This window comes from Haemaphysalis longicornis, unplaced genomic scaffold, assembly GCF_048455015.1.
Source record: "Haemaphysalis longicornis isolate Haplotype H1 unplaced genomic scaffold, Haemaphysalis longicornis Haplotype H1 scaffold_4, whole genome shotgun sequence".
Classification (NCBI taxonomy): Eukaryota; Metazoa; Arthropoda; class Arachnida; order Ixodida; family Ixodidae; genus Haemaphysalis; species Haemaphysalis longicornis.
Window position 1 is genome coordinate 33,900,457 of NW_027526361.1, and position 24,669 is coordinate 33,925,125.

Consider the following 24,669-nt stretch of genomic DNA (forward strand, 5'->3'; position numbering starts at 1 on the left):
GGTGGCTGCGGAGCTACACGTTCTAAGCTTCCTGTAGGACGTGTAGCGCCCTTTCTGTAAAATCGCCCACTACATAATTTGAAGAGAGGAAAACGGGGACATTTCTGTTCTATTTATTACCACATTTAAATCAAGAGTGCGGGACGCTGTTTCAACTTTGTTTTTCCCTGACGTGTGGGATGAATAGCTGAAGTTGCTTTCCAAATTACCTTTTTATGCACTAGAGAAAGTTATAACCTGAATAAAGTTGTGTATCTTTGCAAACAAGGCAAAAGTACGAAGCTCCACCCTCGCCACCCATATGTAAAAGCGACACCAATCGCCAGGGTGACATCGCACAAGCTTGTAACATAATTACACCCTGCTTAGTGTTCCTAGTTGTTATGTTAACCTACAGCATGGGTAATGTGAAATTTCATTGTGCTAAGGTGGTTAACCTATATTATATTTGCTCGACATATGTTTAATGTCACTGTGCAGGCTCACAAAGCTGTCACAGCCGGCATCCGCACATGACGAGACAATGACGAATACAAAATAGACATATAGACACAAACTCTCTATATAAAAAGATGCGAAAATTGGCCTTAACCATTGCAGAACATGGGCTATATACTACGCATTTCTACTCGGTGATTTGATAAGTTACTGCTCGTAACTGTTTCTAGGTGTTTCTCTCGAGCAAATACCTAACAAATAAGTTGGAACGAATTATTATCTTTAAACTGGTTGTATTTTTTTTTGCACTTTGAGGGAAAGGTCAGCGGAGATGGATTCACAGAGTCGCACCAGAAAGTCGCTTTTCTGCAATTCAGGTAAACAGCAGCATTAATACTAAAACTTAGTGTTAACACACAAGGTCGTTCCTGAAGCGCCAGAGACAAATCAGCGAGCGTGGGCATCTCTCCTAAACTAAAAAGCAATCGACAAACATATTCCAGAAGTAACACCGGCACCAGAGCACCTTGGACACTAAGGAGATGGGAATGATTTAGTATAGAAACTATTAGTTTCTACTTAGTTTCCTTGAGATGGCTTGTTGCACTTCTCTTATCCTCACTTTTGTTTCCGTCTTAGTTCAACGAAGAAGAAAGCTTGCTTTGTAGTAGTTTTTTTTAATCCACCTGGAGTCGCTCATTCCTTCCCCTCTAGATTGCTCTTCCGCCCTGATCCCAGCGGTTCTTTTCATATACGTTCATTATAGGACTTAACTAGAGTCATGCTTCCAAATGTAATTGGTACAGGAAACGTGTCGCATGTGGAGCCAAGACTGCACCTTTAGTGTACGTAAGGTCGTTGATAGGATGACAAATTTTTTCACAAAGAGCAAACTATTGAAAGAAATGTTGTTACCGTAAACAACACTCCTGCTAATACTTTTGAGTGCTCGTTTGAGTGATTCCGTTGAGGTGTTCTTGCGGGTAGTTTCACTTAAAACTCAATTGAAACTGAGCCCATGTTTGAATTATTCTCTTGTTCGTTTTGAAATCACCCTGCGCTCTTAGGAACCACCACATAGCTTTAAAAATGAGTGCGAAGAAATGGAAGTGCTCGGTGTACACCTTTCAAGTTGCTTCAGAGTTCTTGCGTGACTTCTAGCAGAGCGTGGTAAGTGATAAAATGAAAGCCCAGTGGAGTGCTTTGGTCCTCACGGCTTTGCGATACAAATGAAGCACTAAATGACGGACGAAAAAAAAAGTAATCGTATTTTTCACCAATTTTTATGGCATTTTCTACCTTTACCATAAATAAAGTTCTACTCGAAATATCATGGTAGGACAAAAATTGATTTAATTTCTGTTGCGAAGGAAGCCAAATGTCAAAGGCAATTCTGGCCGCTGTAACGAAAGTCCACGTCAGTGTCACTGGGAAGGACTAATATCCAGGGAGACTTCAATGCTTGAACGCCTATGCAGACGGTAAGAAAAAGGGCCTCACGCTTCCGGGAAATCACTGTACTAGCACTTGGAACCTGTTTGTATAACAGTTGAAACCTATTCGTTTAACTTCCGCATGGTTCAGACAGTTGTCACAGCTGCCGCAACATTTTAACACAATTCCCGTATGCGAAGCTTCTGCCAACCAAATTACGTGAAGCGCAGTTTTATACGCTTATAGCTATATACGCCTGTTTTGTCAGTAGTACGAATACGACATTCCACTACAGCCGAGTCTGACCATCCAGGGTTCTTGTAACCAAAGAATTGAAATACTTCTGCTGACCCTTTTTGCGACCTGTTTTCGGGAGAGTTTTTTGAAAGCAGTTGCGGATAGTTTTTTTTAAATATAATCAATTGCTACCGGAATTCTTTGTATGTGCGGCTACCCCCGTTCGTATCTGCCGTTGTTCCCAGGTGCTCTTAAATGCACTATGGCTGTCATGCACAGAAGTACAGAATTATGATGAACTGGCGCTTTTGGGCAGAGGGAGAGTATAAGGGTCGAGCCCTGCCCTCCGCTGCTTCGAATGTTTAACACAGAATGTGTTTATACCCCCCTTCTTCTCCGTAAATTGCCCACCAGAAAGTCACGTTCGAGCGAAACACAAGAGGCACTTATCCAACAACATTGCCAACAACTATGCCTAGTGGCACAATTAGTACATGTTTATATTGTCTAGCACACACACGCACAAAAAAAGAACCCTGACAACAGTGGCGGCTACATTTAGGTGCATAACCCCTAAGTATGTAACTATCGGCCCGAAACCTGCGGGCAACCAGGTCTGATGCTTAGGGAGGACGTACGGTGCATCTTTTAAAAGAAGGCGTTGCCCCTAGTTGTCGTAAAGATGCAATGCGGCCGCAGCTCCCGTGTTCTCCCCGCATGTGTGTACGCCTGTACATAAGTCGCCGGCTCGTTGGCGCATGCCCGTACTTAGGCATGGCGTATGTTGCACATCTGGTGAAGCATTAGTGGGTGATCAGTTGTCACTAGCCGGTCATCACTGGTTACCTGTGACTGAAGATCCATCGGGGATTCAATTAATGAGTGAAAACTAGCGATACCGGAGCGACACAAACCACGTCCATGTAATGAGGGGGCGACTGTTGAACCCCTAGTAATTTGCATGTGAAGGGCCACTAGTTGGTGCCCGACAACTGATACAACTTCGAATTCGTAGTAATTGTGAAAATGTACGAATCAACTCATGAAAAGGTGAAAATAAGCTATTTGTAATCTTACACCACCATAGCACCTCTGCCCTGTTTCTTGAGACTTATCTTTTATGCAAATTTAGCAGAAAAGGGTAACGTGATGTGTGATTCTCCAGCATTTCCTGTCTCTGGAGGGAAAATACCAATGTGCAGAACTTTACGGCGATTTTTCAAAAAACTGCCAATAATATTTTTTGTGCTACTCACAGGCGTAATTTTAATACCTGCATTACCATGAACTCGAGTATCAATATTTTTAAGGCAGAAACGTACATATAATATTTTAGGTCGCAGCCCTTTGTCGCCCGTTCGTGGGCTGAGCAGCGTCGCCGACGTCGTGACCGAGCGAACGATGGTTTGACCGACAAGTAAAAAAAGCGAACGATGAAAGAAAGCAAAGGAGGAAGGTGTCGTAAAATTGGGAGGGGAGCGCGGTTCGCCATGGCGGCTCGAGCCAGCGCGCTCCGAAAGTGTGGGGTGGGGGAGGGGAGGGGGCAGTATCAACGCTATCTAGAGAGCCAGTCTAGGTGGCGTTGGCAGTATGCTGTGTCCGCACGAGGCGCTCAACGGCGCTACATTTGGCGAAAACGTGAGGGGGGCGTGCGCATGACTATGATATGCGTTCGCTTAAGATGCAGTTCGCGGTCCCTTCTTGAGACGCACCTCGCACCGCCGACGCAGAGGCTCATGATCGCAGCCGTCAAAAGAACCCAAGAGTGAGTGCTGCCTCAGCGCACTGCTGCAGCGCCGAAATATCTCATTAGGGAGTATCGTAATCACCAGCCAATTTTTTCTTGTAGTGAATCACATTTTTAGAACATCAAGAGTCTTAGTAAGTCAAATATACAGACTTTTTTAGTGTTTTACGCACGTTAGCATCTGAAGAGTCATGCAAAAAATACAAGGTCAATCTTCTTTACATTGCTAAAATGTCAGCGTATGAGGAAAAACTCACAATATACTGTGTTCCTGGCCACTTTGGGGTCACCGGGAATGAGGTGGCAGATGAACGGGCGGCCGCTGCTGCTCTGAGGAACACAGTATACATTACATAAGTACATGACGCCGACCACAAGCCGCACACAAGACAACATATCCGTAAGAGACGGCAAGCAGACGTGAGTCAACAGACAGACAAGCTACATATAATAAAACCACTTTTGCGGCGATGATACAGTAGCGAAATAAATGCGAAGTTTTTTTGGTCACGTCTAATTTCAATGACACCTATTCTTGTCATAACGAAACCAATACCTCGAGAGCAGTGCGGTATCGGTATAACGAAGATATATTTGGTTCCCGCGGGGCTCAAAACTGGACAGCTGTCATATGAAAACCAAGTTTTAAAAAAGTGGGAAGAAGCAACCGTTTTTAAGTAGCTTAAGCCCCTTAATTGCGTTGACACTGTGAAAAACTTCATTCCACTCAGACTGTGAAACGCCACCAGGTGAAGGCCAGAGATCTTCCTGCAAGTAAATAAGGAAGCCGGCTGGTTTTGCAGAACGAACTTTATTCTGTTGTAATTTCACGTTCTCACGTTCCGGTCTGCTTAGATTGAAATACCACAAGAATGCAGATAAGGCCTACCTTGTTTGCAGTGGGTTCAAAGCCTAGAACAATGCCTTTTTTATGTAGAATTGTTGCGCGAGCCAGATTGCCGATTTATTAGTGCCGATTTTTACATCTACGGTTATAACGAATATCGGATCTAACGAACTAATTGAGTGCCCCGATGCTACTTCGTTATAACGAGGTTCGACTGTACTACATTTACACACTCAAGTCGTTTAGCCAGAATGCGGACAGGCCCCACTCATGCAACACACTCGCATCTGCGCACAGGCTCTTCAAGACTCCTGGGCAGCAGGTGTGAAAAGGGCCTATCCATAATCGGGGTACTAATTTATTGCAAAGTACCCGACGCAACATGACACAAACTTCCCACAACTTGCACAGACCCCTCCACTCAGCATTCTTTTTTGTTATGGCCCCATGGTTTCCATTAAGCACGTTTTTATTTCCTATTAGTTGCAACGTTTTTACACATAATTGGTTATTACTCATAGTTGAACCTGACCCTCTACACCAGCCATCTTCATTGTCTTATGTTTCATTTCCTATTTATTTTTACTTACGGATTGTAGTGTGGACGTGTAAACCACTTTCATTAATCATTTAGCCGTCAACCCCGAGCTGTACTCGACAGACGAGTTTGTACCAATATCACCAATGACGAGTGACACTCGTCCGCCAGGATTTTCTGCTACTTCCGCTGCCAAAGACGTATGACGGTCGTCAACTGCTTTGCTTGTAATTTTCCACCCTAGAGGGTGATGGGGTTCTATGAAAAACCGCATTTTGTGCCTTTCGCACATGCTTTAAGCCTGGCAGCAGTCATTTCATAATGACGCTTCGCAATGAGAAGGCCGGTGGCGGCGGTGCTCCAAGAAAAAGAGGTGCTTCTTGGAGCAGTACAGAAAGCAGCGTTAGCGTGTTACCATGTACTGCATCAAATACTTCGACTTTCAGTACGTCCTGACTCATTATCACGGCATGCACTCAGGGAAAGCAGCCCTCAACAGCAGTTTTTGTTTAGTTTCCGTGCTAATTCCTAACAGAAATCAATGATGTAATGCACTTTCAGAATCAGAATTGCATTAAAAAATTCAGACTACTTATAAAAAATGCGTGATTTTTGTACGTTTTCCGGAAGTTAACAATGGCGGTTAAACGGTTAAAAAAACTCTTGTTTGGCGCTCTTTGCCCTCATTCACCTTACGAGACACCAATCACCATCATCAGCACCCGGAAAGGATTATAAAAAGACGCTGGATCTAGATATAAATAATTTGAGGTAATTGATGGGCTGATTCATAGTTGTTGGCGGCCTAGCAACGGCAGCATCTGGGGCAAAGGCGCCGCGGGAAGATAAGCCCCCACACTTTGCAATATAAATAATGTGTGCCTCTGTGCCGCATTGGGATTGACGCCAGCTTCGTAACGCGAGGGACCAGGTTCGATTCCGACAAGGGAAAGCGGTGATCTTTTCAAAGCTTCGGTTTGGGTGCGTGACACCGCGTGACTTCGGTGGCTAAATATCGTAACCCCGGATGAGCTACGTCGACAAGCTGGGCCCCTAAAGTGATCCGCACTTAAAAATTCGAAACAAAAAGGTAGTAAAAGGAGGTCGTCATTGAACCTGCTAAAACAAAAACAAAGAAAATGGTGACAGAGGGCACTGCATTCATGTAGGACTGCGCTTTTTATAGTCAAAACACACAGAGCACAGTATAAGGTGGTACACAATGCTCTAGTAGTGATCTAGAGTTTTTCTTCAACTATCGGCTGTTCCGCCACAGAAAAATATATCACGGTTGCTAACAAAGCTGGCCGAAAGAAGCTCGCTCTCTAACTGCCAGATCTATACTTAGGCACACGTCCTCTTGTAGACCTACCAAAGCTGTGTATTTCTGCCCTGAATATTAGAGAGTCGCGTACTGACTGTTAGAACACGGCTTAAAGCAGCCAACAATCTATCTAAAATACCATCCGTCTAACTTACCCGGATCGCTACAAGAGGTCGTTAAAAATTGACCACGTATCTGCTCCTTTCCTTGCAAATGTCGACGCAAGACGATAGTCGACCGGCGCCCCTGGCAAGTAAATGCATCCCTTCTCTTTCCCGCTCACCTCTCATGCTGTTCCTCTCTCGTCCCGTTCCTTCCAAGATAACACTCTAGAGGTTTGCTCAAGTCAATTTAAATTTACCGCGTTTCACTGCTCCAAGTCAGGTGCCTCGATTCCAGGGCTGCCGTACGGCGGGGACGTGCGTGTATCGAGGCATCCTGCTACAACGCTTATAGAACCACGTTGCCCTACTCCACGAGCGTTCCAAGCAGAACGCAGAACCTATCTAGTGAAACCTTTCGTTGCCGCTGCCGTTTCATTTTTTTATATTCCGTCAGGTAGCGCGAGCGACAGCAGGCGACGGTTTGTGCAATTGATGTAGTATTTTATTTGCTATCGCAAAAATCAAGCATTTGTTAATTTTTTATTAAAGGAACACTGCAAATATCACTCATGTATTGATTGTCTGCCTTATATTTGCGTAATGTGTTGTTCTTGTTCAACAATGTTCACAAGTAGAAGCATAAACACCGGACTTAGAAGTTCAGATTTAGCTGTGAATATATATTTAAGACTATTGAGCCGAATTGGTTTAACTTTGGGCGGGTGGCTGAATCGAGTCACAGACAGACAGACAGACAGACAGACAGACAGACAGACAGACAGACAGACAGACAGAACAAAATTTCTGCGTTTAAGTAGCCCAAGAAAGACTGACTATCGTCTTTGAAAGGACTGAGGTCGCCCGGCCGCTGGTGTGGGCGCTGTGTTGCGACCCCGATTTGTTTATGCAGCCGAGTTTCAGTGCCTCACTGCGTCGAGACATGACATACCAGAAACCATAACTCTCTGATTTTCACTCTTAATAAAAAAGGTCGTAAAGTGGTAGAAACGGCCGTATTTGCTGAGTCCTTCCGAACTTTCCTACCCCGCAGAACGGTACGCTCTACCACTAGCAACTGCATGGTTACGACATTAACTGGGTGTAGGATGTAGAGTACACTACAGATTAAGGTTGTGCTTATGACTAGGTCATGCATGACCAGTTAGTAAAGGCATGTAGCTCAGAAGGGTGTTATCGCTAGGACTTTACTAGTGAAGGTTGTGGTGCTTACTACCTTCTTCAGTTAGTAACCCTGACTAGTGCTGCAATTACTACCTCCAGTCACTAAGTACTTAGGGAATACTGTGGGAAGTAACTTTTAGTGTTTCGTTAATGTATGTCACAACCTTTTTGTAAGGCTGTTTTGGAGATTTAGGGCTAAGACGTAACAAAAATTGTTCCACTACAAGCCTGAAGATGTGAGCAAAAAAAGATAAGGGTGTTGGCGGATGAAAGACAGGCAGGATAATATAACTTAGAACGGCAACAATATATTACGAACAGGGTTTAATTTCTTATGATTGCGGCTGATTTCTGCACTTCAGTTAGTAAAGTAATCTTTATTTGAAATGCATTGAAACATAAGCTGACATGGAATATTTTATCACAGAGATAGGAAGCATATGCGGAAATTAATTAGTCAATGTTCGGAAACAAGCACACCGTGTCGATCAATAATTGTAAAGCTGGAAGTTTGTTTTGAACAGCTGTTGTACTTTTCATTGATGTTATCGTACGATCCTGAATTTAGGATAGTGAAGCCCAACGACCAGAGATCACGCATAAAGTAATGGTTCCTCCCGGATAAATTGTCGTCGCTGTTGTTGCACTTCAGTGAGCCTGTGAGGACTATAAAAATGACTGCGTGGGTGAGATCCACATCTGCGAGTGGGTTTTCATCGATTCAACAATGGGGGCATGTCATTGGAATACAAGCGTACTCTTAAACAAGCCGAACTAATAAAACAAACTTCACCAACGTTCTTTCGAAAGAAATAACCCAGCGGAAATAAATTGATGAAACCTTAGAGGAGATACATTTATCAAGGGGTACCTTAAACCAAGATTCGAAAATGTCACCTGTGGCGACGAAATTTGTGCTTCGAGGGCTCCTCGAAAATTAGAAAGACGCATTGTCGTGGCCACAGGGAACTGCATGACGACAATGCCCCCCCGCACACTGCATTGTCCCTTCGTCGGTTCTTTGCAAAAATAGATGGCAGTCACTTACCGTATTCTCCAGACCTCGTGACGTCATATTTTTTTTTTGTTCTCCACACGAAAAAGAATGCTGGAAGAAAAGTGTTTTTCTCATATCTTTGAGCTTGTTCGAACGAAAATATCCGTTAACGATTTTCTGTGCGAAAAGCGTATACCTCCTAAACACTTTCTGAAAGACTTCCAGTACTGCATCAAGTGGTGACAGAACGCTGGCGCAATGCCTTTACTCGTATGAAAAGTACTGTGAAGGAAATAACTGTGCAGTACTTTCTACGGGGAACTGCTCCCCATGAACCGGTGAAAAGTTGCGCTGTGTAATTTAGTCCCAAAGCCGCATGCAACCTCCACCTCCCGAAGAAAGGCTATTGTAAACATCGAAGCTCTCACCTGGCAACTCAAAACGTTGGCGAAACTCGCCTCGGTGGAGGAATTTTCCCGAGCTCGGCTTTAAGTAACCATGGAGCTTGCATATGTTCCTTCAAAAAAGAACAAGGAAACGCAGGCACTGCGTCATTATGCTGCGCCGTTTCCCCTGGAAAGCAGGAGTACAGCAGATGCGCTGGTTTTTATGCGAAGCGCATTCAGTAGAATACTTCTGAGTCATTTCTAAGGACGGCATTCTACGAAGGGAAAGAAAGCCCGCTTTATTGCTGCCAAGGTACAGACGTCTTCCAGAGCGTCTGAACGATTGGGGTGGTAGTGAAGGGAAATCAAAAACAATGGCCGCCATTGTTGTCCAAGTTGCGAATGTTGAATCACCAGGGGTCAATGCAAAAAGGGGGGAGAACCCCCAGCAAAGGAGCTGGAGATCAGCTGCAACGCAAAGACCACTATGTACGCATGATTCGTGTATATACCTATCAGAAACAACGCTGACGTAGGCCGTTAACTGGCTGAAGGTACGAAACGAGAACGGAACCGTTATAAGTGGCAGTGCAACATTCATCGCTATCTCGTGTTGCGTAATCGCTACGAATTCAGAAAGAAACATGAGAATGTTTTTTTTTTCTTTTCTTTGTCGGCCTTTTGTGAATGGGATTTTTTGATTGAACTGTAAGGCAAGGAGGCATTTGTTAATCAGTACGAAGCTTACCTAAAAAAAGAGCTTGTGTTGCCAAGAAAGTCTTCGCATGAGTGGAATCTCAAACAAAAATATCACTAAACCACAGTCTAAGTAACTTTTCTTTCCATCCCCAACAAAACTAGCTCGATAGCAACATTTCGGTCCCCAGAATAAGGAGCAAGTAAGCGTGGTGTAAAAAAGACCTTCAGTGATGAAGTATGTTGTGTATTTTTTTGGCAACTGTAGTGTTGCCTTGAACCTTTTCTGTATTCTCACTGCTTTAGCATGCTGCGCAGTAAATAGATATTAGGTTTTACATAAGGACTGTTTAATCAGTGCGTATATAATTAAACGTTACTTTCGTCGTCTTGTAACACTATAAAAAAGTATTACATTACGGAAAAAACAAACGAAGTCCCACCACAAGGCACAGAAGGTTGTAAACGATAGCCCGAAATTTTACAGGGCACCACTAATACAACATAAAATATTTTATTCTTTTTCAGCGTCTTGCGTGAAGGAGTTTTCACTGAACATGTATGCAGAGACGCTACTAGCGATTCGTCATTTGACTATTTGTTACCACGTGCCAAACGTCTCCAAGAAATAGTGGTTATGTCTTGTGAAGAGAATCTGCGAACAAAAGATAAACTTTCTAATGCGGCTTCCAAAACATTTTATGTTTATGCCTCCGAACTTAACTTGCGAACACTCTTGCCTACAGGAATATCTTAAAATGAGTACTCTGTACGAAGAAAGAAGTAAGCCAAGGAGTACGTTATGAAATTATGTGTTCTGAATTTAACGTGTTTAAACTGAATGGTGCGTATACAGGCACGAATTTCATGCTGAAGTATTGGTTCGCGGCATCATTTATCCCCATCGCACCCTCCCTATCATCTGCATCCACCCAGTGTTTCTTGTCTTCCATCTCTTCGTCTAAACGTGATAGGGGCATGTCGGCAAAAACGCCCGGACCAACAAATCGATTACGGGAATCCCTGCCAGGCAAAATGGTCCGCATCTTGGTTTCAATGCCCAAGTTCTGGGAATAAAGAAAAGTGATGTGAAAGCATGAGAAGGCTGCGTTCCTTCGTCCACGCCCAGTTGCGTTTCTTCTTTTTATTCTGTCTCACTCGCATAGTTTCTCGTTATACCAACGTTCTGGTGGAATTCGTCGAACAGGAGGCCCAAGCTCATTTGTAATCCGAGAACCTGTAGTCCCGCGCACTGTCGAAGAGCTCCTGCTCCGTGGACAATAGCGCGCTACATATTCTAGGTCACACAGAAAGAATCACAGAACACATTCCGAGAAAACAAAATATGTTCATTGCAGTTCAGGGCTTCGTAGGACTCAAATCGGCAGTGAGAGAATTCATAGAGGCACGTAAACATCGAAGTGTGGACTTGGAGTTGGTGAGAGTAGGTAACATCGTCGTTATGATGAAGCGACAAGTCATTCGTACTCGCTTACATTAGCTTTTATTACGGTCAGTCACTATATAAACCTCGAATTGTTAGGTTTTCTTCAATTATGGCAGAGTGTTGAGAGGGTTGTTTCAATTAGCGATCAGATCGCACATAGTTGAACCAGACGAACACACTCCAGACTTTGCAAAAAAAAAAATGAACCCGGCCTTTTACATTATTACTGCATGAAAACCAATATTGTCAGTAAACAATAAAGCTTTTCAAATAACGGGGCGTATAATCATTATTACTTTCATCCCCTTGTAACTCTGCGCAATAAACACTGTTATTGAGGGAAAAAGGAAAGACCTCACAACAGGCTGCACGAAAAACCTTTAGGCGATGCCACCGTTTTTGGAGAGCATTGCGAATGGGAGGTGCAGACATATAAAACGTAATATCTGTACACATTTACCCGCAACTGGAACTAACATGCCCATGGCACGACTTGGTATTCCGAGAATTCCGCGTGAAACCCGCGTGGAACTGCAAGGCAATAAACCGCGTCACAGAAATAGCCACACCGCCGTGCTCTGGCGCCCTGCTAGGAGCCATTGTACGTCGTACTTCCGAGCCTGTGCGCGCCTGTATCTTTAACAGTTTTTTTTTATGCCCGAGCTACTCATGCGTTGAAGCCACAGAGCGGACATTCTTCGCGCCAGGGAAGTTTCGTTGATTCATTAATTTATTCTTGTGAAGCACAGTTTTTCTTTGGTGAGCAATCGAACTACTCAAGCAGAACACGTTGTTCGTCAAAGCGTACCTGCAGTTGTAGGTTTCTCGCCGACAGTATGGTGAATAGACAGGCAGGTGAAGGTCTTATGATGGGCGGCTCCAAATTTGTGGCACCGGCGAGAATTTGTTTAATGGCCTTCTCTTTTTAATACCGTGGCAACGTTTTCTCTATGTAAAAGAATAAAACGATGCGTATAATTAAGTCTCTTGTGGAGCACTTGCTGCCCTTTTAGCAACCAATGTTCCGTTGAAGTCCACCGTAGAGTGCTTGCTTTTCAATTTATTTCTCCTATTCAGGCTTCTGACAAACTTTTTTTCGCGCGAATGATGGCCTTGAAGATTAGGCAAACTTGAATTTACGGACTATTTTGGGGGATATTCTGGAATACCTCTTACAGCCTTTTGACTTATTGTCGCGGCGGGTGATTTCAAATAATACCCAGTTATGTTATCTGACCAGATGGTATGACGTCAGACCACCGACTGCACTAATAAGCTTGTTACGCAAGATAGTACATCGACAAAAGAGCATTTACTCTGGCGTGAACATAACTACGAAATAACTACTTTGCTTGATTATGCATCACGGGATGTTGCAGTTAGCGTATCAACTTCGCTCACAAGTGACATTGATGTTTAAATGTTTGGTGCAAATTAGTTAACGATAAGTACTGGAGTTACCAAAGAGGATAGTTTCTTGCGTTGCTACTTAAACACAAAAATATTGATCTGTCTTCACCCGTATGTCTCTCTGTCCCTCAATGAGCTTTCCAGTTAAAAGTTCAATGTTCTTTTAGTTAAAAATGCGTGTCGGATTGGTTTTTATGATAGCAAGTGAAAAAGAAGGTGGACCGGTGGACCAAAAGAAATTTGCGTGTGTATTCTAAATCCTCCACAGGAGCGAGGGAAGGCGAGAATACGAACAATAATACAGCGCGAGCGCCTAACAATGATAAACGAACGATAACGCAGCGAAGAAGGAAAAAAAACAGAGATTCTTGCATTCACGCGCAAGTCTTGAATGGCAAAGATATTGTGGATCAGCATTGCCGGACACATAGTTAAGGTTCAGTATCATAGTTAATTTCCGTAGTTGCGGGGCTAGTACTAGTCACCATATGCATCGAACAGGTCGTCCTATTCTTCGCGGCGAGTGGTGGACGCAAAGTCATCATCAGCATTCTAAACTTCCACCATCTCAACTGGTGAAGCCCGCAATAAATCGTGGAAGGGTTGAATAATGGCAAAGCTCCGGGATTTCTTTATGCGTCAGCACTGAAGGACACATCACTACGAATATGTACAAATTTGAAATTGTTATTTACATGTTCCGTCGTTCAATCGACCATGCTAGTAGTAGTCATCGTCATATGCATCGATATAGTCGTGTTCTTCAAGGAAAGCATTGATTCCGTGGTAGCGCTTAAAGACAGCGCTTGTTTTTTTTTTGTTTTTTTTTTTTTTTTTGTGAAGCCACTGAGCTAGCCGGCCATTCGACGGTCGCCCCGAGGCACGCCTTCCCCAGCGCTCAGCATTTTCTCACTCCTCATGGTTTTTGCCAGTTTTGTTTTGCTAAGTCACCGCTCGTTCGGGAAACGCTCCGCGGTCACAGCGATACACGTGCTCACGAGCGTGCCGCATTTTCTTTTTTTTTTTTGCAACGGTGACCTTACAGCTTGCGCAACAGCCCCGCTGTTAAAAGTACGCGTGACGTAAGAACAGGCCGCGCCTGTACAGTGGTCAGCACGGTGGACGGGCGGTGCGTGGCTCAGGCCGCGGGTGTTTGTGTGTATTCACGTACACGCCCTCCGCGATCAGCAACGGTGCAAGGAAGAGGCGCCGGGCCAATTGGTACAGAAAAATATATATAGTCCGGTGCACACATGTTACATTGAATTTTAAGGTTTCGTTTGGGCCCTCTGAGAAAAATGAAAAACTTGAGGCCCATGTGTACGAGATTTCGGCGCACGTTAAAGATACCCAGGTGGTTAAAATTAATCCGGAGCCCTCCACTACGGCGAGCCTCATCGCCTGCGTTGCGTCGGCGCGTTAAACCCCAACAATCAACAATCAAAACTTGAGGCGTACTTGCGTACTTATACCAAAGCTGCACCAAAGAGCACCATACTTTTTTTAGCCCAATATCGGTTTTTTGTGTGTTCACCAACTGAAAAAAAGTGGCAGTGAGAGAAAAAAAATAATCGGGCCATCTCCACTAACGTGAAACTTGGGGAGGGGCGAAGCATGCGGTGTATAAATTTATTCTTGGCGCCTTGGCGTTTTTGCCAACGGAAATGAAACCGTTGCGGGGTAGAGGTATACAGCTTTGCTGTAAAAGTTTCTTGTCTTTGAAACACGAAGCTCTCTAGTGCAAGGCGTAAACGAGTGTCCCGGTGTGTCTTTTGTACGTGTTACGAATCGCTCCAGCGCGAGGCGTAAACGAGGGTCCTGGTGATTTTTTTAGCGCGCATTAAGTTCTAGCGCGAGGCGTAAACGAATTTCCCGGTGTTTTGTTACCGTTGCCACACTGTTTTCTCTGGCTTTTTGTCTGTGCCCCTGGTATCTGTGTTGTTGTTGTTGTTGATACCAAATAAAGGTGACTTGACATAAGACGATGCCCAAGACGACGACAGGAGACGCCAACAGCCCTAGCCCCGAAGGGGATTCGTTCCTAAAAGAGCCTTGGGGCCAGAGAAGAGTTCACAGCGCAGGCAGCGGCTTGACAAGGCTACCTATCTGCCACCTGGTGTTGCAAAACTGTTTTAAAAAACGTTTCAAGAAGCAGTCCGTACCCCGCGATTTACAATGAATGTATTGAGTCACCCTTGCACTGTTGGGCTGCCCCAGGCCCATTAAATTAGTACATATATTGAGATGTCATTCTTGTTCCTTTCTCCCCAGACAAACCGGAGGTGAGCCTACGTGTGGTGTCGTCGTGCCAACAAGGCGGCTCGTACGCCGTGCACCTGAGCTGCGAGGCAAAGGCCAACCCGCGGGTGAGCCGCTTCACGTGGAAGCTGAACGGGACGACGGTGGACTTCCAGAGGCCCGCACGCGAAGGGGACCCAGCCAAGCGGTTGTCGCGAGCCTCGCTCAAGACCAACCTGACCGGCTCGTTCCTGTGCAGCGCCGAGAACAGCGAGGGAATTACCAACAGCGACACGCTTCTCCTACCACACTGTGAGCTCGAAAGTTCAAATTCCCATTTTGAGCATTTGCTTTAATTCTCGCTGAAAGAGGCGTCTCCCAGTAGCAAGCTTCGGATTAATTCAAGCCTCGTAGGCCTCTTCAGCGTGGATGAAATAGTGTACAAATGCGAATTTTTTTTATTTGTTCTTCGCCTCCATCGAAGCAACAGCTGTCCTCAATCGGTACTTGAACCTACAGCGTCCGGCTCGGCAAGTAACACAACCGTTTCACCTAAGGCTAATATGATGGGTATCACATTGGAAGTTAGTGAATACCCTGGAACCGAAGACTAACAGGCCCTCAATGTTTTAATGGAATTGGTGGCGTGGAGGTGCCGTAAAAATTGGAACATGGTATTCTAAATTTACAGGAATTTCTTCTTCTACAAACTGTGTAGCTGCATTTGTGTGGGTTTAAAGAAGTCCTCCCTAATAAAACAAGCTTCCTGTAAAGCAGTAATGGTTGTAATAAAGCCAGTAAGACAAATATTTTGTGTAATGCGCAAATCCTTGTGCCAATTACTGATGATGGCACCCGTACATACGATTGCATGCGTATGTTCACGAAATGGGACTGTACTTCCATGTCAAATTTTCGCGGTTTGAAAATACATCTGTGGTGATTACGCAACGTGATGAGAAATGAAAATGCCGCTACGGCGTTATTTAGGTGAATAGTTGTCAAAACTGCTGGCGCCCGCTCGGGCATACTCCCAAGCCAACCAATTTCGGTAGGCGCATATAAACTCGCTCTACGCCACTCGTCTTATATTAGCGCTCTGCTTTGGTTTGGGAGGAACAGGTCGGTTGGGCCGGTCAATTCTGGGTGAATTAGGAACCAGCTCCTGGCGTGCATTATTGTACCCCATTAAAAGACATACTCTATAGGCCCAGCTACGTTCGGCAAAAAGGTAAAGAAAACTGAATGGGCTAATAATGTTTTGTTTGCTTCGTAGAATAGTTTTTGACAGATTATTTCATTGGCCAATACATTGCGGGTAAGAAAAATGAGTGTGGCCATTTCCAGGTGCGTTTAAAAATAGTGCGTGTTTTCTCTCCACTAGGGGCGCTTTTCAACTGTGTATGGAAGGCAACCCCCCAAAAAAAGCAAGACAGACAGGAAATAGTGATTAGAGAAAGAAGAATGAAATTGAAGACGTTGTCAGAAACGTACTGGGCAGAGAAATTTGATATTATAATGGAGAATTTCTATAACTCCAAAGAAAGCGCGTTCCGTTTTTAGTCTAGAACAGGATGCTCGAGGACGAAGGGCTTTGTGGGCAAGTATATGCAAAATGATGGGACATGCGCAGTCGGCGGAGAGGAAACCGAACTAATTCGGCACACACTTTTGGAATGTTATTCTTTCAATCCAAGTCCGTGTGAGGGAAATTCCGGCTATCCGGTGTCCCAGGATTTAAAAATAGCACAGAGTTAGTAAACTACGAGGCTGTAGGGGTGACAAAAATGAGATTAGAATGCTGGCGGAAAAAGAGCAGACAAAATAATGTAGGCTATGGCAGGTTCCACCTGTAACAGCCGAATTCTAATCGGAGACTGCGGCTATTAGCGACGATAAAAGAAAACTGGTAGGGCAACAATAGTCATTTGGTAAGATGACACAGTGTCACCGTGCTACAAAGGTGATACAATCAATCAATCAATCAATCAATCAATCAATCAATCAATCAATCAATCAATCAATCAATCAATCAATCAATCAATCAATCAATCAATCAATCAATCAATCAATCAATCAATCAATCAATCAATCAATCAATCAATCACTTAATCAATCAATCAATCAATCAATCAATCAATCAATCAATCAATTATTTAAATCAATCAATCAATAGAAGAACGGGTGTATTCTTGAAACTTGGCAGTTCATCGACCTCAAGAAAAGTTCTAGTTTATGTAAAATCTAAGCATCAACCGATGTTTAAAGCTTCGTGTAATGCAGCATTCGTAATAATTTTTTTTCTTTACTTCCAACGTTGTTTCTCTTAAAACAAAAGTTATCCCATTGAATGCGCTCACACCACTGCGATTTCTTTTAAAGAAGAATGCTTACTTGTCAAGCAATGCACTTTCTCTGTACTTGAGAGCATGGCGGAGCTCAAACTGTATGCACACAAGTGGCAGAAATAAAGAGTAGGTGCATAGAAATTACCCGGGAAGTTTATTTAATTCCCAGCTCCATCCTATTTAATTTTTGCACACATGAACTAAAATCAATCAAAACTTCATTCGCCTATCATAAAGCTAAATGGGAGGATGCAGTTTGACTGCACAGAATGCATCGACGTGCAATAAAATGCTGTGGCAAATGGATTCCAGACAAGTGTCTTTTCTGGTGATGTATCTTGTTAAATTTGGAGCGCGAGCATATATAAAAAAAAAAAAACAAAGACGAGCGGAAGAGCGACACACAGTCGCTCTCCTCTTTCTGGTGTTTGTGTTTTGCTCTGTAAATTCAACAATATAGAATCTCATCTCGCCCAAGCATCAACGCTCCTGATTAATCACAGCTCGGCTGAAGTGATCGAGTAGGATGGGTGTGACGGCTTGGATGACGGAATAAGATAGTTTACCGTGGTCTCAGGCGGTAACTTTACACCATTAGAGAAGCTGTGAAACTGATCACGGGGTTGCGGGTTTCATGACGGCCGCAGCGGCTGTTTTCCTGATCCAGGGGAAAAAAAAAGGGAGGTGTACGAGTACAAGTTTTGAAGGCATGTAAAATCTCCGCAGGGCGTTTAGCTTAATCCGTAGCCATTCTGTACGGCGCACTTTATCGCACAGGTGTAGCTTCGGCGCATAAAATACAACTTTCATTTTCTTTCTGTGAACTATAAAAAACTGTTCTAAATGGAGGGGTAATTTAAATTGCGTGAATTTCACTAACGTGCACGGAAAAGTTGCAGGCAAGAGCCTTTTGTTTCTTCTCGCAAACGAGAAGTGCGGTTACCGCGGCTGTGAATTTAACTCCTGACTTCGAGGTTAGCAGTAAGGGGTCAGTTGTCATCCACCGTAAATTTAGAGTAGCCTTTCTACGGTATTGGGCATGTAAAGTTATGGGGTGTATGAAAAATTTAAAAATCACGAACAACATTCGGGGCAGTTGATCTGGTCCAGTGATGCCTGCTCGAGCTCTTGAGTGACTTCATAATAGGTAGGTAGGTATTAAAAATATTTGTTTGTCTTGACGATAAAGTTACTGCCCAATTCGTCGCCAGACAAGCGAGATTCGCTGCGAAAAATCCGGCCTCTTTATCTCATGACGCAAGAGAGAGACCGTCAATAACACATGAGCAATATTTAGTTACGGCGATTGTCTCGATGTTGTCTACGTTGCGTTATTCCTGGTACCCAAAGGAAATATTTCCCCTTGGCGCAGTGAATGATAACCACGAACTCCGTATGGTATGCATAGCATAGGCAATGTGAAGCCTCGTAACGATGCCTTCTGTTCATTTTGCCTGACCTTCACAAATCACGCAGCTCTGCCTTGCCTACGACGTGGCCCGGCGATGTCACTGCAAAACGGAGTCACGAAACTGGTGCGAAATATACAGCTTGGAAGCTCGAGTTTTAGTGCGCAGCAGTGAAGCGCCCACTACCGCGGTTTGGCGGCCTCGCCGGCGTCGTTACCGAGCGAACGAAAAAAGAACCGTAGAAAGAAAGAAAAGGGCGCAGGAAAGTGTGTCAAAATTGTGAGGGAGAGGGTGGTATTCCGAAGCGGTGTGAGACGCTCCTTGGCGGCGACGCATGGCGAAGGTGTGAGGAGGAGGCAGTGACACATGGTGGGTTGATGTTGATGCGCTGCAAGATGACGCCATAGTAGCTCGTGTCGTCGTGCGCTCGACAAGGACGCGTTCACTTCCCGAGACACAGATTGCAATCACTTTCTGAGACGCAGTTCGGGCCGCCGACACAGAGTTTTGCCGTCACTGAACTTGGGCGGAACTAAAACAGGATTTACAACAAAACGCTCTCGGGCGGCGACACGCTGATAACGGCAGAGTAGCGTGCGCCGCCGTGCGTTCGCTTATCATGCGACCACTTCCTTAAACCCTGCAGCTATGCGCCGTGACAGAGAAGACTGCAGCTCGCGCGGCGTACAAATTTTGCGCTAGAGAGTACAGCAATCATCAGCCATTTTAAAGACGATAGTCTTTCTTGGGCTACTTAAACCCAGAAATTTTGGTCTGTCTGTATGTCTGTATGTCTGTCCGTCTGTCTGTCTGTGACTCGATTCAGCCAACCAGCCAAAGCAAGCCAATGCCTGCGCATTAGTCTTATATAGTCACAGCTAAATCTACCCGTCTATGTCCGGTGTAATGTTCATACTTGTCAACATTGTTGAAGAAGAACAAGACATTACGCAAATATGAGACAACAAATCAATACAGAAGGGATATTTGCAGTGTTCCTTTATAAAAAAGTCAAACATGCTTGGCTTTTGCGAAATTAAATACTTTATCAACTGCAGAAAAAGAATTCACTCCGCCGTCGCCTGCTGTCGCCCGCGCCACTATAGCTTCTGGCGCCATTTTAAGAAATCAACCGGCAACAGTTACGCAAGGTTCCACTAGATAGGTTCCACGTTCTGCTTGCAACGCACGTGGAGTAGGGAAACGCGGTTCTATAAACGTTGAAGTAGGGCGCCTCGACTAACGCGCGTCTTCGCCGTACGGCAGAGTTCGCATCGAGACACCCGGTTTGGAGCAGTGGAACGCGGGAAATTTAAAGTGATTTAAGCAAACCTTTGAAGTCTTTACCTTGGGAGGAGCGCGACGCAAGAGGAACAACATGGGAGGTAAACAGGAAAGCGAAGGGAGGCATTTACTTCGCAAAAGCCGATAAAGACTATCGTCTTTTGACGGAATTTGCAACGAAAGGAGCAGATACGCGGCCAATTTTTTATGCCTATTATCTATTACTGTTGCATTTCTATTTACTGTAACATTTTGCGTATCCATTTTTTTTTGTTTTTGAAGTCATTGAGAGCTGACTTGTGTCTCGGCGTGCTCTGTCTTGGTATCCAGAAACATCTGGTTCATAACGGTGATTATTGGCGGGTTGTCTTCTACTGGAGTAGGCTCTGTGCTTTTACTTGAGCTCGGTACTTGAACCGCTTTAGCTTTTTTATCGGGATGCTTAGCTGGAGCCTGACTATCGATGCTTAGCTGAAGCTTGACTGTCATATTTTCCTTCGCATCCGAAGCAGACGAGTAGAGGGACTCGGACCTAGCACCGGGATCTCCTCATACACGTTTAAACTTTAAAAGAACCTTTTCGCAACGAAAGCATGGAGGACATTTTGGTTTACGTGCATTTTCAAAATGGTGCTGTAACGTGTGCACCATACAAAACCTAGAGGAGAAGAAAAGAGAACCCCGCAGGAGGTACCCAACAAAGTAAAACCTCCGGAATTGTTCGACAGGGGTTTCCCCATTTGACCACCAAGGAGGAGATCTTATCCTCCCAGTTTTCTGGTATGTTTTTAAAATAAATTCGCACGCAACAAGCATCCTTGAGAGCCGTTCGCAGCACAGATACAACGAAGTAAGGAATTCGTGCTTTGTAGTGCCCGATCGCCAGTCCAATGTCCGGGATAGAAGAGCTGGCGACTTGCCAAAGCAAGCTTCCCCTTCCCAGAGCGTTGTGCTTTGCGATTTGTTCTATCTGATTGCCGCGCGTGTCACTGCGTTGTGTCCATCCTTTGTGATTCTTCTTATTCGCTCATTTATTCATTCTAGTTTTGCCTCCTCCTAGACCTGTTTACATTGTTGTCCCACGTCGAACCTCCAGCGCCTTCTCAGTTACTTAGGCGTTGTGTGCCCGAGAATGAGGTCGCGTCTTTGATTTCCGGACGCAGAGAACAGATTTTGACACTTGCGAGAAAAACGTTCCCGAAAGCGAATTCCACGTGTGCTATGTTGTGATCTTGATAATTCATGCTGCGTACAGACAAGGGCGTGGGAGAGAACAGCCAGAACACAGCGCAAACGTCTGTTCTTTTTTTTCTTCCTAGGGAAACTTGCGTATCGACCAGTTTTGGGGGATTCCTTCAGGGTGGAGTAAGCTAAGGGAGAATTTGGCATCCACATAAAACGAACCCACACTGCTACAAAAAAGCTGTGCGGCTTTGCTTTCTTTTTCCGGTGGGTGACAAATTATTCTCTTTGCAGGCACGTGCATGTATTTACTCACACCAATATCGCACTCTCCCTGCCGAAGCCCACGTTTTGAAGAAGCGCGGAGTAATGTGTACTCGTTATATGACAGACTGAGCGATTTCCCGCTCACGAGAAGGTAAGGGGACATAGACTAAACGTTAGCAGTAGGCACACTGTACCGGACATGTAGGGGCCGCCGTGAGCGCAGCACGTTTTCTAAAAAAACTGCCTGTAGAGCCCGCAAGGGCATCGATAAAGACGTGGCGATTTCTCGACGAGTTGTCACCCACTTCCTGCAGCGTGCCTGCGTGGCGGCGGTCTGAGGGGCTTTCATTAAGACACGGCGTAAGAGAAGACTTCCGTGCTGAATGCATCGGTTCCTTCGTTCCTTTTGTATTATCTACAATCTGATTTGTCGTCTTCAATATGAGCGGCTAACGTGTTTTCATCTGCGCCACTTTGAGTACTCGCTGGTCTCGGCCTTTGTTATCATGACGTTATCCTAGATGCCTTCTTTGTGTGAACGACCGTACTCGACTTATGATAATCCCGGCTGTTGTGGTATCTCGGACAGGGCACCGACACTTGCGTAAATTGAATGCTATAACCAGAGGCCGTGATGAGCGTGGCGTCTTTCACAATATAAATGCCCCGAAGCCCGAGGATATAGAAAACGGCACTTATGATTTTGTGGCAAACATCAGAGCAATGTGCCTATACGGATTTTCATTTTCTTCTCACTGCTCAGACAAGCGGCAGCGTGGCATTGGTCGACACGCGCGTTTTTAGAGCGAGGCATATGGACCAGATTGTGAGGGAAATGATTGAGGCTTATCTGATTTTAAGATCATAATGGTCGTCTTGCGCGACTATTCCATCGCTTAGTCTGTCCGATAAGGCGCCCGCCGTTATTCGTGCGGCTTCAATACGACGGCATTGGAGGTGTGAGGGCAATAATTGTTAATTGATTGACTGATTGTGAGGTTTAACGCGCCGACGCAACGCAGGCGATGAGGTGCACCGTAGTGGAGGTCTCCGGATTAAGTTTGACAACCCGCTGATATTTAAAGTGCGCCGAAATCTCGAACACACGGGCGTTTTTGCTTTTCGAACCCAGGAACCGAACCCGCCTAATTGGGCTCAGCAGCACAACGCCTCAGGTACTGGGCCACCGCGGTGGGTCGTGCCATAATTGTACGAAAGCTTATATGCATTGGTCTTTGCATACAGTTTCATACTAAAACTACTGGGCACACTGGCGCTGCAATCGTTCAACCACCATGGAGCTGCTTGTGTGACGTAGACCTGAGACCTCTTCTCGACGCACTATGTTCACCATGAACTGGGAATTTGCCGGAAGTCCCTTCTGATTGGCTTTCAATTTTGGTCACCTGCTTCCTGTCGGCAAATCGGTTGTGTGTGTTTTTGTCATTTTGACGTTTCATGACGTTTACTGGCAACATAGCGTTTTTCTCATATCACCTAGAGTGGAAAGTGTCGCTGCGATCGTGTGCCGCCATGGGATTTTGAGTATCCAGAGAATCGGATTGGCAGCAAGTGTCTATTGCAAAGTGCTATGGATTAGACTTGTCGGCTCTGAAATGTTTGTTAGTTCTGTTTTCGCCATGCTTTTCCGTTTTCGGCATGCTACTTTCTGGCATCCAATAACTATCACAGATATGTCTAAATAACAGCATAATTAGCACTTAACGCATGTGCTCGCTTTAGCGGGGAATTTCTTTAAGAGGAAGTGGTGACCACATGCGGGGACTGCGACAAGCGACGTGGACAACCTAACTCAATAGGTACAACAAACAGATAGTGTTGGCGATAGCGGCAAGAGAAAAAAATTAATACACTGCCGCCAATGTCCACCGTCCTCATTGCTCGTCGCTACAGTTCACTGTGTCGTCGCTGCCGCTCACTTGTGGGCTGCTTCTGGCCGAAAAAAACCGGCCAGGACCCCGGCAGCCTGTGTACAAATTGCACAGCCTGGATATAATAAAGCTGTAACCCATAGCCCCTAAATCAGCTACGCTATCCCACACTATCCGTTTTCTGCACCGATTCAGTTGCGATTTTCGCGTCGCTCGCCGCCATCGCTGCGTGTGCTTACCCCTTGAAGCATGCACTGCCTTAGACAGACGCAATGAGGCAACTACATAGCGACTCGACAAGCCGGTATTTATTTGCTATTTAAAGCATTAATTCAGTTACATAATGCTTTGCGCGCGTGCTTGAAGACGTACTTGCGGTAAAAAGCCCCTCCCGAGAGTACAAGCCCCGAAAGACAACACGCAGCCCCCCCCACACACGCACACACGCACGCACGCACACACACGCACGCACGCACGCACACGCACACGCACACGCACACGCACGCACGTACGTACGTACGCACGCGCGCACGCACGCACGCACGCACGCACGCACGCACACACGCACGCACACACACACACACACACACACACACGCACGCACGCACGCACGCGCGCGCGCACACACACACACACACACACACACGCACGCGCGCGCGCGCACGCACGCACGCACGAACACACGCACACACACACACACACACACACACGCACGCACACGCACGCACGCACACACACGCGCGCACGCACACGCACACGCACGCACGCACGCACGTACGTACGTACGTACGTACGCCCGCACGCACGAACGCACACACACACACACGCACTCACACACACTCACACACACACTCCAGTCATCCTTATTAAATGTAAATAATGGGAACAGAAAACATCCCTCAGTGGAACTGCAGAGGCCTCCTTAAAAATCTTGCCGATGTGTACGAGATGCTGCATGCTAATCAGCCAAGCGCCATGTGTCTCCAAGAAACGCACCTCCATTGCAAAGAAACAAATTTCTTAAATAGGTACATGGTATTCAGAATGGACTGGGTTGGCTGCACACACTCTTCGGGTGATGTGGCCATTGTAGCCCGGAAATCATTAGCACGCCATCCTCTCCCTTTGAACACTGTCCTTGAGTCTGTAGCCACCCGCACAATAATATTTAATAGGCTGATTACGGTATGCTCCATTTACATTCCTCGTGATCTTGCACTTTCTAGCTCGGAGTTCGAGGCGCTGGTTGACCAGCTGCCTGA

At 45.3% G+C, this 24,669-nt stretch overlaps 1 protein-coding gene across 1 annotated transcript in view; it reads left to right on the top strand.

Annotated features, from left to right (window-relative positions):
- Positions 1–24,669, top strand: part of LOC144180308 (cell adhesion molecule 4-like) — a 53,640-nt gene that overhangs the window by 14,518 nt on the left and 14,453 nt on the right. Inside the window, exon 3 of the mRNA XM_077708678.1 lies at positions 15,059–15,337. Coding sequence (XP_077564804.1) covers positions 15,059–15,337 — 279 coding nt within the window. The remainder of the gene's footprint in view (positions 1–15,058; positions 15,338–24,669) is intronic.